General features: G+C 34.3%; 2 protein-coding genes across 4 annotated transcripts in view; one reads left to right on the forward strand and one right to left on the reverse strand.

Annotated features, from left to right (window-relative positions):
- The window catches only part of LOC111043708 (cholecystokinin receptor type A-like), a 221,049-nt gene that overhangs the window by 76,407 nt on the left and 128,692 nt on the right, over positions 1 to 15,950 (reverse strand). The gene's annotated exons all lie outside the window — the stretch shown is intronic.
- LOC111043712 (luciferin sulfotransferase) overlaps positions 1 to 15,950 on the forward strand; it is an 82,759-nt gene that overhangs the window by 30,483 nt on the left and 36,326 nt on the right. For all 3 annotated transcript variants that reach the window (XM_022328742.2, XM_022328741.2, XM_039424394.1), the window contains exon 2: positions 15,136 to 15,362. In XM_022328742.2, coding sequence (XP_022184434.1) covers positions 15,137 to 15,362 — 226 coding nt within the window. In that variant the 5' untranslated portion in view covers position 15,136. The remainder of the gene's footprint in view (positions 1 to 15,135; positions 15,363 to 15,950) is intronic.

Genomic DNA, 15,950 nt, shown 5'->3' on the forward strand with positions numbered 1-15,950 from the left:
TAATAACAACCTTGATATCTTGTTCTAAGAAACTATAATTTGCTGTTCGCGGAACATCCGATGTGTACTCCCACAGCGTTGCGTAATACGACTGATAAAAAGGCTTTACAAAGGTTGTCCAAATAATGAAGCTCCTTGCTCTATTAAAGTTTGAAATTTGGATAATAACTGCCATAGAACAATAATTGTCATCATTGGAAAGTTTATTCTATTCTCATTGGATACTAAAAATATTATAGTGGAGTGAAATTCAAAACTTGAGTGATTCACGCCCTTGCAAACATCGAAAAGTGGAAATGAGTTTTTTCGCATTGAAGCATCGTTGTGAGGGGTAGCCTTCAGCCTTCAGTGTAAATTGTAACGACCGACCGTTCAAGTAGTCTCCAAAACTTCCATGAGTACATCATCATTGGGAAAGAGATCATTCGGCGAGAATCATTCAGGGGATTGGAATCGGAATAATGACCGGCCGCCACTTCTACGATCGAGGGGATGGAAAATGAAGTACTTCAGCTGGCTGCTGTCAATCTTTAAATTTAAAGCTTTCAACTATTTCCATGTTCATCCCTCATGTTTATGATTAAATATTGAGAATATTGTATATTCGAATACTTTCTTCATCTTCATCCATAATTAAGAGCCTCCCACCTTTCTCCACAACTTTTATAATTCGTAATAATAGGTTTTATAGAATTCATCTGAAGTTCTTATCTAATCTAAAGAAAAGAATTTCTGATTCTTCCTTCACTGTAGACTCTCAAGGTCTCTGCGATCTGTAGTTGTTGCTTTGCTAAAAAAAATTGTAGTTATAACACTAATGCAATAAGTATTTCTAATACTATGCTTTATGGTATACGATATTCATTACTGAGCTGCTCGGCGAATTTATCTGGCTACTGTGTAGCTAATATCACGACATAAAGCAGCCATACATACTTTAATTGATGATTATTAGTTTCCATAGCTCAGAACGAGTGATATTGTATTATTTATATGGAATCATACAGCTCGCTGACGAGAAGTCATAATAATCATAAATATTGAATGGAAAATAGTATACTCCACTGTCAAATTATAACTTACGATAGAATTTATCATAGTGATTAATAGAACTTGAGTCTATTATTTTGGAAGATTGATAAAAAAACAAGTAGGAGTTCACAGGATAATCAGATTTAAATCTCAGAGCTCCAAATACAGGAAAGCTGAAATAATATGACAGTTAATTTGTGTTCAGAAGAGACACAGTCTGTTAATTAGTTTACAGAAACTCGAAATTTTTGAGATTTGCACTGTTTGCATTTCAATCAACAATTCAGAGTAATTATAGTCTGCAGCTGTGCAATAGTAAATTTCTAGAATGGTTAATCCCAATTGTGGAATTAGCAGAGCTGGAGGCTGGAGCATTCAGTGGGAATTGAATTCAAAATGGATTGCTCAGTTGATGATGACAGGACGATCCTGCTGATTAAATATTCAAGTCCCAACTTCCAGCTGCGTGCTGAATTATTCTCAATGTTGCCTTCAAATACTAACAGATTTTGGAATGCCATTGAACTTTTCATTGAAATCTGCAAATCCTATGATAAGCTGAATCAAATCACAGATTTTCGAGCCTCTCAGTTATCACTGAAAGGAACACATTTTTGTTCACTGGTGTTTGACTGCGAGAAAGAGAATGATTTTCCCAATCTCTGAAAACCTCTCTATTAAAGCATGCCTATATTGAAAGGCTTCCATACGTTTAAACATGCAAAAAGCGAGAGCAAGTTTTTTGCCAACTAGAAATAAAACACACGCACGAGAACTTCAGATTTTTCATGAAAATATTAAGATGCTAAAACAACCACTTAATAAAAACGCATCACAAAATTTACATAATAATAATAATAATAATGGCTTTCTTTGAAAACAAAAGCATTTGACGTCAAAGATCGCACTGCCTCTGAAGTCTAAGAATATTAGACTTAAGGGGAATATAAGACTATAAGGGGAATATTAGCATGTTTAGCACTAAATTGCATGAACTAATGTCCAATACATTTTTTCAAAACCAAGATTCAAATTTGGAAAAATAATTGATTCTTTGTAGGCCTACCTACTGGTTTTGTCTTCTTCTTGCCTTCAAGGATTAGGCATATTTGCCTGTTCCGACTCATGAATTTGTTTTGTTTTGAACAAAAAATCATTCAATGCTAATCCTATATCAATAACTGCATTATATAAGCTTAAATGTCAAAGTTTAGATTGAGAAACAAATGTTTATTTTCATGATTGTTTAGATTTTCAAATTGAGCTCATCAGATTGATAATTTTCCACAAGCAGAATTCATTGAATAGAGATGGGCTGAAATAGATGTAAAATGATATTGATAGACGCATGTAAATGCGCATTATGAAAATTTATCTTTGCACTTTGTGGAAAAAAAACTGCTCGATGGTATAGACGGTTTCACGTGAAAATGTCAATTCCAGATTTTGGGAACAGTGAGAGTATTTCCAGCGGGGCCTCAACTCGCAATTCGATTTGCACCAAAACCCTCGTTCACTTTATTTCCAAAACACGAAGTTGATTGAATAGTGTTGCGAATCAAGATTTTTTCCCAAATCACTGCGGGGGATATCAATAGCCATTATAGGCTTCCAGCAAGAACGATATTAGAGAATACCTGCGCTCATCCCTCAGTGAATAATAAGGCTCAATTCAATGAATAATAAGGCTCTTGGTTAACATGATCTATCCCTCCCTACTAAATCTTTTAAGCTCTTAATGAGAAGTAAGTTTCATGTGTTATTACGTCATAACAATCAATGTTACGAATGGATATTCCCGTACTGATTATTTGATGTATTCATTGATGGGGTGGTAGTGGAAGTAGATTCCTCTCCTTTCTCCATCTCCAATGTTCTTCTGAGCTAATAAATTACTTACAAATTATCACTTGAAAGGTACATGACATTGATGATGGTAATATGCCAATATGCTCAGCTGGTTCACTCCAAGGTGTTTCTCATTCCATTTATGCTCACTCCATTCAATGATGTCTTCGAATAATAATGCTAATAATAGCATTCCATAATTTAAGCAGGTTCATAATATTTTCTATCACAATGCTTAGTTTTCTCAAGTGTAACATGTATTATTCTAGAAACAGATAGAGAGCTAGAATTTGTAGCTTCAGTATCAATTCACTGTATTAAGTCTATTGTTAACCGTTCATTTAAAACAAGGTTATCTGAGTATGACCATAGAGAAACAATAGCATAACTTACGCTATTGTTTCCCTATGGTATGACTGACTCATGAAATATAGCAATTTTCCAACTATGAACCTGTCTGGGTCGTGATAACAATGAATAAGATACGAATGATGATATTAATTTTAAGAGATATGAATAAGAGACTATGAAGTATTGAACCAATTGGTCCATTATCTTCGTCTAAGTAATTCAGATCTTGCCTTGAAAGTGGCCTGCATAGTGTTTCTAGCGTAGACATCACTACGGAAGTGTTTCTAAAAGTAAGGTGAAGATGTTGTTTCCATCGTTGAAGTTGTCGTCTCTGTTTTTTTTTAGAGGAAAGCTCATGCGAAGTGTGGGAGCTCCAATCAGGAAATGTTTACATTTTTTGTATTTACTGAGTCGTGGAAAATGGTCCATCACGGTTTTATATTCTCAGCCGAGAAGCCGAGCAACATTGCTTCTATCAACAGCAACAAATTCACAGTCTCACATCAAGACTTTTTGTTAGTCTGTGAGACGTTTGTCCGCTTGATTCCATGCGAAACACCAGATATTTCATATCAGTATATCGTCGCCTCGGAGCAACAGTAAAGCCAGTTACATACACATTTTTGGATGTTAATTTTTTGCTGTCCTTATAAATTCTATAGGTTTAAAATTAAACAGATGTTATCAGGTAGATGACGTTTGTCAAGTTCCGTATAGCCTAACCTGATTTCAAAAGGACGGCAAAAAATAGAACGTCCAAAAATCGATTTGTCACTTGCTTAAGATATCGATATAATTATGTAAAACTCTCATTTTTGTTTTATTTCACTCTATTGTAAAGCTGTTTGTGGTCTTCCGCATTGTAACAGTGAAATCTTGATAAATTTCGTAATACAATGTAAAAACTGAGCAATATCACTAGTGAAACGCGTTACAAGGTCGCTAAGCTAAGAAGAAAAATTACAAGGTCACTTAAAGAGCTTGAATGATACGTTTTCAGATAATTTGCTAGTTGCTTTAACAATTCATCTCTCCAATTCTACTGTCCTGCTCAATAGACAAATTTTGCTAAATGCAAGAGGAATGAAATATTGGAGCGAAATGTAGGTAGTTTCCTTATCCCTAATGATATTCGTTTTGAATATTTATTATAGGCCTTTAAGAGCTGATATTGAAGCTTGCTGGTGATTGTGAACTGATCTGGTTCATTTGCTTACTACAAACTGAGTGGCGAAACAGGAGGAAAGTGTTCGAAAAATATTTATATAGCCAACGTCAGAATTCATTGTCTTATATATAGAACAAACTGGATCATCATTCCTTAATCATACAACCATTACGTGACTGAAATAATAAAAAAAGTCCAAATTGGTTTCATATAACCTGTTTTGGAACTCGAGTGCAATACGTTAGCTAGTTTTCAGCGTAGATTATAATGTTAACAATGTGAATATTAGTCGTGTCATGTGGGAATATTATGGGGATGTGCCTGAAAAGAAACATCTCATAATCATAAATGATACAGAGATTTTGAAATAAAGTATTAAGGAATACGGTCAACGCTCCTTCGTACGTCAGAAACAGTGACTTGCCTAGAGTTCTACGCATTCCATTTTTGTGTCCAGTGAGTCGATTTGCCATGCGGCATAATTTGAGACTCGATCATCATGAGGCAAGCCAACCACTACAGAATGAAGATCTTACCAGGAGGCTGAAGAGGAGGAAGCCTTTTGAACTAGTTCAATTAGTAATCAATTATGGTAGTGTATGCCGACTAAATAGTTTTACTGCTGTCATAATCTCAGAACTACTTGGGTCATCGATGGACGAACTGAAGTTTTATAGGTTTTCATAGCGTAAGTTCATAGTGGAATGAAAATTAATGGTTAGTCTCTGAGACTAGTTAACAATCAACATAAAAAATATCGGAATATTAATTCATTTTGATAAAATTTTATATATCACAATGTCCAACATATTGTTCAATTGAAAACTCTTCCCAACTCAATATAACTTCATTCTTATATTTATAAAACATAGAAATTGATTAATTTCTCGCTTATTTCGAAAGATATTATGAGGCTGGCAGTGCAAAAGTACATCCATAATATAAATAATAAAACGATAAGAATAGAATATAACTGAATAATGAAAATATCTAATTCAAGTAACGAATTTTATAATTGTATTATTTGATGAAATAGACCTATTCGAAAACGCAATTGTTCAAACTACCTCATTAATGATTATTAATATTGAGAATGAATCCATGTTATAATTGCAGTATTCCATTAACAATTTTGCTAACCTCTCTATCATTCGACAAATAAAATAGCGCTATACTTTTCTAGCTCAGCAACGTTACCAAACCGGTTCTTAACAATGTAGAAAAATATTATCAATTAACAGAATATTCAATCTCAAAATTCATTATTGAATTATTGAAAAATGAAAATTCTTGGCGATTAAAATATAATTTATCATTTTTTACAAGAATGAACAGTTAATATCACATCAGATATTACGGTATCAGCTTCCTTGTAATAGAAGGCAGTGGCAAGGCAGAGAATCGGCAACGCTGTATTCCTATCTTTCTCTTCTGCCATTTCAACGTGGTACTCACTATAAATTGATTACCGAGTACGAAGCTTCTTAATAATCAGTTACTTTTAAGTGCACTTCCTAACCTGTTGCATCTACAATATAATAGAATAATCTAGAGAATAGTTACAACTGTTTCTTAACTATTAGATTGAGGAGGAAGAGGAAAATGCTGAATTTGTTTTACTTATATTTCTATAAGAAGTGAATTGGGGCTAGCATATAAATTCCACTCATGATCCTGAAACTCACTGGAGATGCTCTTACCCGTTTGATTCATGATGATCGTGGAAGTATAGCAAAATGAGAATAAAACAGTCAATGCATGAATTTGTCTATTGAGATTTTAAAACGCTTAACAAACATAGTCACGATCTAAATTGTCTGTGTACTGTTATAAACAAGAGTATACAATATGAAATCATTGAATAGTATATTATTACGCTATTATGTAAACAGGTGGTAGAACTAAGCGTGACATTGAATGTTCTGTGGGATCCGGTAGGTAAACTTCACAACAGGCAACTCAATGTCTGCTCTGTCCTATTACGTATCACAAATACAGCTCAGCCTCTATTCAGTTTCACATTGTTATAACCCCACCAGCTAGGTAAATGTTCCCTTCAGAGTTCAAACATTGAATATACACACAAACTGTAGATCAGTTCGTGAATGATTGTTTTCGAGCATACTACATCATACATCACATAGAATGAAATTTCTCACAAGCTAAGAGTTTTGTTAACAATAATAAGTCGACAATATAATATTGATTTATGGAAGAAACTGATTTTCCTTCCAAACCAGCATAATTATAATAATAAAAATGAAGCGATTATCAAACTAAGCACTCAGCTGTGGATGCTGTCTACATTAGCCCTAGGCTTGTATGGTGGGGTATACAATATCAATGCAACTACTTATTTCTAGAGTGTAGAGCATCCTACTCTAGGTAGGCATGTAAATGGTTAGGTAGGTAGGTTACAGGAAATGACTGTGAATCTCATTACCACGTAGTCAGTGTCTGCTCAAACAATGTCTTCCAGTCATATATCAAAGACAAAAATAAAGATAATTATTATTAAACGAAAATACTAATTAAATGCTGCAATTTGGATTTCCGTTTGATAATTATTATTCATTAATTAGCATTTGAACAAATGCAATTTCTAAGTTTGTCCAAATTGTCAAAAAGTCCATTTGTACAAATTCAGATAGATAGTAGAAATCTACTCTCTTCTCTTCATTATGTGATGTGTTCAATTCAGTGATTGGATTCATTGAAAATGGAAGAATGTCATTTATCATAGAAAGCGATTAGGTGGGTTTCAACTGATGCGTAATTCATCATAAGTCATTAAAAATTCTCAAATTCTTTTCATAATGTTTAACTAAAAAAAAGTGCTACATTGATGGTGAGATGCATTCATAATCGAATTGCAAAATGATAATTCCACTGCAAAATGATGTTCAATGAAACCATGATTCCTGGAATTAGTGGTTTGCTAAGGGGCATTATAGTTTTAATTGGGAATTTAGTTGGACCCGCTACTTCTCTTCAATCAACACGAAGCTGAGAGTGCTGCGGGAAGTGCTTGTTTATTTATGGGATGCTTCTCAAGATTACAAGTTGGACCAACAGTCTAGCCCAAACTTGAATGATCTTGACATGAATTTCCACTCACCACACAACTCAAACTTCAAGAAGGCCACTGCACTATTCTATTACACGGGTTTACGCGATGCACTTAGAAGCTTTGAGATGGTGAATACAATAATGATATCCGAGAATATGAATTTTGCGGAACAAAGTTCATCGTTAAAATTGACTAAATGGACATAAATGTTATCAGGAGAATAATTATTATCCTTCACATTTAATATCTTGAAGTTCAATTTCCAAAAATGTTGTTAACGATGAAGATAGAGTATGGAAGATGCATTCATAATCTGGAATTCTTTTGCGGATATGTTATTTGAGAGGTCTAAAACATTCTGAATGTAATCAACTTACTAAAGAGGGAACAAAATCGAGCTTGCTTAACTATCACATCAGACATGTTACCAAAGACTAACTACTAAGGTATCTTTTGTTAATTCCCCCTGCTCTAAATTAGCTCACAAACTGAATAGCACCTTTCGGTCATTAACAGGTTTTCAACCAAAGTTTAGTATTGAGAATTCATTGGAGTTGGTCAACAATATAAAGCATATTCCTGCTCTATCATCTTATAAACTTGTGTCATTTGATGTTACTAATTTATTCACTAACATTCCGGTGGGAGAAAGTCTTAAAAGAGCTGAGGAAATAATGAAAGCCTCTATAAATGATCATACACTCAGAGAAGAACTGATAGGATTGATGAAGTTAAGCACTCAGCATAATTAATTCAAATTTAACAATAGATTTTTTGAACAAAGAGAGGGGTTGGCAATGGGGTCACCCCTCTCAACACTCCTAGCTGAATTATTTATGGATAAGTTAGAAAGTAGAATCATTGAAAATAGTCATTTCAAAGATAAAATTGTTTACTGGTCTCGATATGTTGATGATATTATTTGCTTATGGAAAGGAAGTAACAGACAACTAGACAATTTTCTTTCCTATCCGAATGGATTACATCAGAGTATAAAATTCACTGTAGAGGTAGAACAGGATTGTGTATTGAATTTTCTAGATTTAAGAATAGATCATAGCACTGGTTTTCACAAGTTTTCTATTTTCAGAAAACCAACCCATACTGATGTTATCATTCCTCTTCATTCTTGTCATCCTATTTCTCACAAACTTGCTGCTTTCAATAGCATGGTCTATAGAGCACTAACAATACCTATGAGCCATCATGATTTTGATATTGAGATCACTAAAATTAAACAGATAACTGTCACAAATGGGTATGAAGAAAGTATGGTGGACAGATTATTGAGTAAAATTAATAGACAAATTTCAATCAATTCTAGCTTTGTAGGCTCAAACTGTGAGGAGAAGATTTGGATAACAATCCCATATTTAGGCCTTGTATCTGATAAGATAGGTAGGGAATTGAGGAGGAATGGATTTCATGTTGCTTTCAAGACCAAACCGATTTTAAATAGTCTATTTAGCTGGAGTAAAGACAAAATTTATATTTGGGATAAAAGCGGGGTGTACAAACTTAAATGTGATGATTGTAATGCTTGTTATGTGGGTCAGACTGGTAAAAGTTTCAAAAGTAGAATTAAAGAACAGATCAGAGATTGGAATAAACAGAATGGGGAATCTAACTTTGCAGAACATTTGATAACAAATAATCACAAGTTCACAGTTAAGGAGAATGTTGAGTTTCTGCATGTTAATAACAAAGGCAGATCTTTGAATATTCTAGAGGCTTTAGAAATAACAAGAGTAATTAAGGAAAATTCCCAGTATAGTTTAAATGACCAGATTCATTTCAACCAATACAACACTACGAATTTAGTTTTATCATAAAATTGTAAGCATACATTAGTCAATAGCTTTTCCATTTACATATTTGTTTTATTATCTTTCACACTTGTTTTCTTGGTTCTTGTTTTGTACTAAAAGTAAATTTTATTATCATGGCGATTCTGTTGCTTAAGCCGCCATTTTGTCACACCGTTGAGGGGGAGGAGACTGTCTAGCTAGGCCAATGGCAGGCGTCCATGCCCTCGACCAATAGCAGTACTCGCCTACTAGTATAAATTCTGCTGCTCTTGTATTTAGTTTTAGTTTATCAGAGATTGACAATGGTGTAATAACCGAAACCGGTCTTTCTATTTATCAATAAATCAGTGGTTTTTTGACAATTTCTTAGTCTTCTTCATTCAATATGAATAATTACCACAATATCAACTTCTCAACACTACACAAAAATTAACTACTAAGGTTTTGGAAACTCATGTTTCTTTGAAAGCAAAGAAGGGATGAAAATGGAATAAAATGACTGCGCAAGGTTACAAAGAGGAAATTTGTCCTCTCGGAAGAAGAAACATATTCCGTTGATGAATTCTCATCAATGAGGTTGTATAATAGCTTCTTGTAAGTTTTCTTCAATGTAATTTCCAATATTTTGTCTACAAGAAAGAAGTTGAAGTTGAACCAGATAGTAATAATCGATCCATGTGAGAAAATGTTTTCATAAAATTACCAAAAACCTTCCAGATTTCATAGTTCAAGCTAAAACATGTATGAAAGCATCAGCAAAAAATGCTTCCACTCTCTGCCACTGAAGTAGGAGCTGAGCTCTCGTCAAAGCTTGCTCACCGTTTTTAGCGATCCATGTTTACCCTTCGTCGTTTGCAAAAGAAAGCTCTTCACCGAATACATCCTTCTCATTTATCTCCATGTTAGGCTACATTATAATAGAGAAGAAAAGTGAATGAATGGTGGCAAGAAGATTCTCACTGAACTTAAAGCTACCGGAAAACCAATTTTGCATAAGAGAGGAAAAAGCTGGACTATAATCATATCTTCAATGTTGTATGTGGATCTCAACGCTATTATTTCAATACTTCTCTGTTATTATGGTTATTACGATGAGAACGATTTCTCACATGAACCGACTGGTCCCCAATTTTTCAAACTAACCTCAATGAGAGGGTGTGTAGATGCTAATTAACCATGAGAAGCTATTTGCATAATTTCTATCATATTTTGAACTCTTTCACGCTGTGGTTTTTGTTTAGAGTGGGTTTCGAACTCCCTCACTCTATACAGAATTTTGCCCGGCGCCAATCAATCACTTTGGACTGATAAAATGATTACTTTACTATAACTTCACTCACTGTGTGGATACTTATATTTCACTCACTGAACTAGTAATAGTATAGAAGGAAAAGTTAAAAAGAGATAGATCAGGGTCCTGTGTAAGGGAATGTATGAAGTGAAAGGCAAGACAAAGGTTAATTATGAATTTATTAATGAACTTCAAATTGAAATGAATTTATAAAAAATTGATCAAAAATATAGTAATGATTAGAAATAAATAAACAAGATGATTGAGTTTTAGAAAATACTACAGTTCAAGTTTAATTTCAAACAATAAAATTTAATAGAGAGTTCCTATTTATCAGGTTATTTGAAGAGTAAAATATAAAATCAAAATATTGAACACCTCCAGTTAAAAATACGATTATAGTAAAAAATAAGAGAATTGATAAATTTTAAAGAATGAATATGATTAGGGGAGCCTTGCTTCAAAAAACTATTATTTGTGCTTAGAAGAAAATTTCAACTGTAAGCTTCAAGAAGTTAATTAAAACTGTATCTACAGATTTTTATTTAGAAAAACTTAATAATTAAACTTGCTGTTTACTTTGATGCATTATAATATCATATTATAATGTACACTCGTGCTAGCTTCGCAATGTAAACATTATAATATATTCACTCATCGGGTCAAGTCGCGTCTCGTGACACGTGACTAGTGACTAACAGCCTAGTAGTGACACAGGGTTGACTTTTCTCCAATTCGATTAATCTCTAAACAAACTTTTGATAGCCTTGAATGACCCTTGAGTTATTTGCATGAAGAAATACTGACAACTCGAATTCCTCCTCTCAAGTGAATCTCATAGTTTTTTGAGGTCAGCTGGATCAAGTTGGGATGGAAGGGTGGAAGGGTTAGGTGGATAACCTCGAATGACAGTGATTTATTAGCCTCGTAGTGATGATTGACATCGTGCGAACACGACCAATCAATCACACCTGTTGAGATTCATGGAATGCTACTACAAATTAATAGGATGTAAATTACTCATTTCCACGAGTAGCACACCAAGACGAGACTTGAAAGGAATTCACGTTCGATCTCACTCCTTCCAAATCAAGTACTTTCACAACCTTTAAATAAAATGACAATACTCCAGTCAGTTACTCTCAATAGTCAGTTGTAAACCTCTCTATCTCTGTTGGATGGAGCTTTTTTGAACTGAAACATCTCTATTCTGTGATGTATCATGCTTCATGTATCAATAAAGAGTCTGTTACATTATAGATGTATGTGTGTTAGTCAATTCATTGGAGTGTTTAGAATCATTCATAAATGCCAATCTATTTTTTTCGAATTGTTCTCAAGCGATATTGGAATGAGGCAGTTGCTTAGCGGGGTTTTAATATTTTGTGTGTAGTATTAAATTCCTCTTTGCTCATTGCTACTTCTTCTACTTTTGTTTTTTGCTTAGACTTGCCTTTGTCGGTATCCATATTTGATTATTTATTATGCAAAGAACGGCTCTACATTTCCAGATGAGAGATAAGATAATCTTCATTTCTCTCTGCAATCTATAATTTTTCTTAAAAAAGTTGTACTTCATTGAGAACTATTCGAGTTATTTTATATACAGTAGGCTATTAGCAGAAAATCTATTAAATAGATTCTATCCCAGTTGAATCTTCAAGTTTTAACGCTTCCGCTCGTTAATCTGATTGTATTTTGAATGATATCTCGATGAAAATGTCCTTTGTCACGAAGAACTCGCGTTCAGACAGTCGATTTGTAATAAAAAACGCATTTTTTAAGCTTTATTTGTTTCAAGGTAGATTTTCAACCACCTCCAGTAAGTTTCATTGTTGGAATTGTGAAATCGATCAACTATTGCATAGAGTAATCAAGAGGATAATTTTGGGTAGAATATAAATAGTACAAAACGAAGGATGTTCAATTATTTTGAAATTAATTCGCTTTTGAAATCCTAAATAACTAAGGATGCAGTCGTATTCAAACCCTATATTGAACCACCCAAATAATTAATATGTTCTTGTATTCGAAATATTGCTTTTCACAGTGCAAAAAACTGCAATACACATAACATAAATGCACATAACGGTCAAGGCAATTTCGCATTCAAGGGCAACTTGACCTCGAGATGGATCATTGGTCTTCAAGTGTGAAAATTAGGTGCAGGGATGAGCTTGCGTGTTCACAACCTCTAAACATCATAAACTAGAGTGCATCCTCGACTGCACAGTGTTACATATTACAAAAGTTACATAGGCTATGTGGAATAGTAGGAGGATGATGGTGAATTTATACTAGCGGACTGTTGTAGGGTTTATTGTTTGTAGCGTACTTGATTTGTTATAGTTCTCCCAAAATCATTATAAGCAAGTGGGTCTGCTGCACTGAAATCACGCATAGGATCTAGGTAACTGAATAATGATGGATAGGCATTTGCTTTTGAGAATGTGAATGGAGGGTACGTTTGGTTTCATCGCTATCGAAATCAGAAAGACGAAAATGGGATGAATGGTTGAGATGTGAAATATGTTTATAACAATTACCATCTGAACTTATTAGAGGATGATTTCTTGGGATCCACTTTTACAAATAATTCCCAAAGTCAAATATTGAGGTAAATCAAAAATTTTATTTTGTGCAGTATGAAGGTAAATCTTGTAAAGCTGAATTCATGTGAAAATGCAACAAATGAGTTCAACACGCAGACCTATAGAAAGACTGTGATTCTTTTTATCCAACTTGTATCCGATTGGCTCCATCAGCAAATAGCACCCCAGTCCAAAAAAAGTATACCCTACTATAGGAAACACGTTATTATCTTCCGTAATGAGTGAGTGGTATTGTTCAGGGCAGGATATATAGAAAATCTTGTGATGAGAACGTATTTGGAGTCTTTATTCTTCTAAACATCATATTTTGTAATATTGAAGATATTTCCAGATTTTAACTTATCATTGTTATTCCAAGAAATATTTTAACTCCATACAGTATTTTCGAATTACTGTACCATTAAAGTACGTAATAGAATAGTGTTCTATATATAGTAAATCAATCTCAATTCTTCGGAACACACAAAATACATTGAATTTGAAATTATTAGAGTACTGTATGGATCACTGTTCACAACTATCAGAATAACACATGTGTAGTAGTACAGCATTATATTATTTCCATCGTATTTTCTCGAGGAAGATTTTCCATCAGATAGATGATAACAACTCAAAAGGAATCGAATTTCTTATATCTCTAGGAGCTGCAGCCACCACCAAAACTCAACACAATAAAACCGGATGATTATTCACTTGTCCACGTTTACTACTCCCGCAGGGCTCAAGCTGAAATTATCTAATAAAATGACCATGACACAAAGCTCAGGTGCAGTATTGTAGACAGACTGTTTAATCTGCTTAGAGGATTGAAGTAATGAACGTTCGGAGAGTGTTGAAATATACTGTTGATGTGTAACATGCACAGGTGGAAATCTAGAAAATGGGGTTGGAAGCATTCCACATTCAGATAGCTCTAGGCCATTTGAGAGCTCCGTACTCTCTGCTGCAATATTAAACCACAACTTCTGTGGAATATTTTTCAGCCCTTCGTTCTCAAAGAGTGGAGTGGAAGCACACTCACAACAATTATTTATTCAAAAAGTTGGAGACTCCAATTTCACTAGAACAGATCAGATCGATCGTGCTCGGTTACAGTTGTAGTGCATACTGATAGATACAGTTAGAATTTGGATTTGAGATGGATACTGTTATATGTATAAAGTTCGAAAATAAGCTGCAGTGCATCGTGATACATCGTAGCTTCAAAGCCGCCGATGATATTGGAATTTGCACAATTTTCACTACATTTTCATTCATAGATTCATCTTTGAGGAGAGTGATTGATACAGCGTCGATTTCGACTTTTTTATAGTCCTCAAGACTATGAATCCGCATAAAATGCCATAGACTATTATAGTTAAAGCTGTTTCGTGAGTTCGGAAATAGTTTTTAATAAAATTGCTATCAAAGTATAAGTGGAAATCGCAGTGTTTTTAAGCTTATTATGGGAGTTCAAGGAAAACTCTTATTTTAAGTTATTGGAGGATAGTAGATACAAAAGTACAAAACTAGTAATATTGTACAAAAGGTTAGTTTTCAATATTCACAATGTTGGGGGACACCCCTATACAATGCATCAATTCAATGTGTCATATGATATATGAATCATAGAAATGAATGAATTTGAAAAGTAAATGATAATCTGCAACAATGTTTTCCCAACAAAATATGAATTATCTCGGATATACTTGATGCATCAACTGAATAGCTTGAGATAATATTCATTCCAGGTTGACAATGATAAATTAAACATCCAATGAACATGAAAGCCTGCAACCTCCATCGTCCGACAATACTCTTGATTGCATGCTGATTGTTGAAGATGCGTGACAACATTCATACTATGCATGTAGGACGATGGATTCATGTACGTTAGACCACGCATGAATAACTTACGCATGCAATGAAGATGATTGTGCGATATTAATTATTGAGAGTGTGTGTGTGTGCTTCAGGATGCCAGTAGCGAGACGCCTGCAGCCGATCCGCGTGGAGACGCTGGGAGACAGTCTGTCGGAGAAGTTGCGCCTCTCATGCAAGCCTGGCCTGATGCCGATGGGGGGAGTGCGGGTGTTCCCCTCGGGGTGCGTCATGCCGACTGAGTACGTGCCCTATGCCGAGCGCTTGAGACACTTCTCTGTCAGACCCGATGATGTCTGGGTCATCTCCTATCCCAAGTGTGGTAAGCCATCAACTCTAACAAATCTCACAGTTTCCACTCCAGTTCAGTAGTTTCCAGTAGTTCACAGTAGTTAACGGCTGATTTTTCAAAGGTATAGATTGAGTCTTAGTAGACGTGAAATCAGTGTACACACGAGATGTCATACGTTAATTTACAATCCAATGATGAACTCACTATTCAAAACAGCAACCATTCAAAACAATAATTCGTATAATATAATATAATATCGAGTGATATTCGTATCATACTCATCCATTTCATATCGTACGTCGCATCATTTGTTATTATATTGATATTGATAATAAATGGTTATAATTTTTTTTATTAGTTTACTTTTGTGGTTACCTGCACTTGAGTGGTTCGAAAGGTTTATATTTTGATCAATCAAAAGATTTTCCTTACGTAAACGCATACTCAGTGAACGTAGCTCAACATGAATAAACACATTGAAATGAATAAATATATCCTCAAAATGAGCAATTGGTTTCCCACCAGTTATTTCCGACCTTTTTTGCCAGTAGGGGCTGTTTTCAAAATGTGTGGTGCTTTATATTGAATAAAACAAGATAACTATTGAAAATTGACTAG

Source organism: Nilaparvata lugens, chromosome 3 (genome assembly GCF_014356525.2).
Source record: "Nilaparvata lugens isolate BPH chromosome 3, ASM1435652v1, whole genome shotgun sequence".
Taxonomy (NCBI): Eukaryota; Metazoa; Arthropoda; class Insecta; order Hemiptera; family Delphacidae; genus Nilaparvata; species Nilaparvata lugens.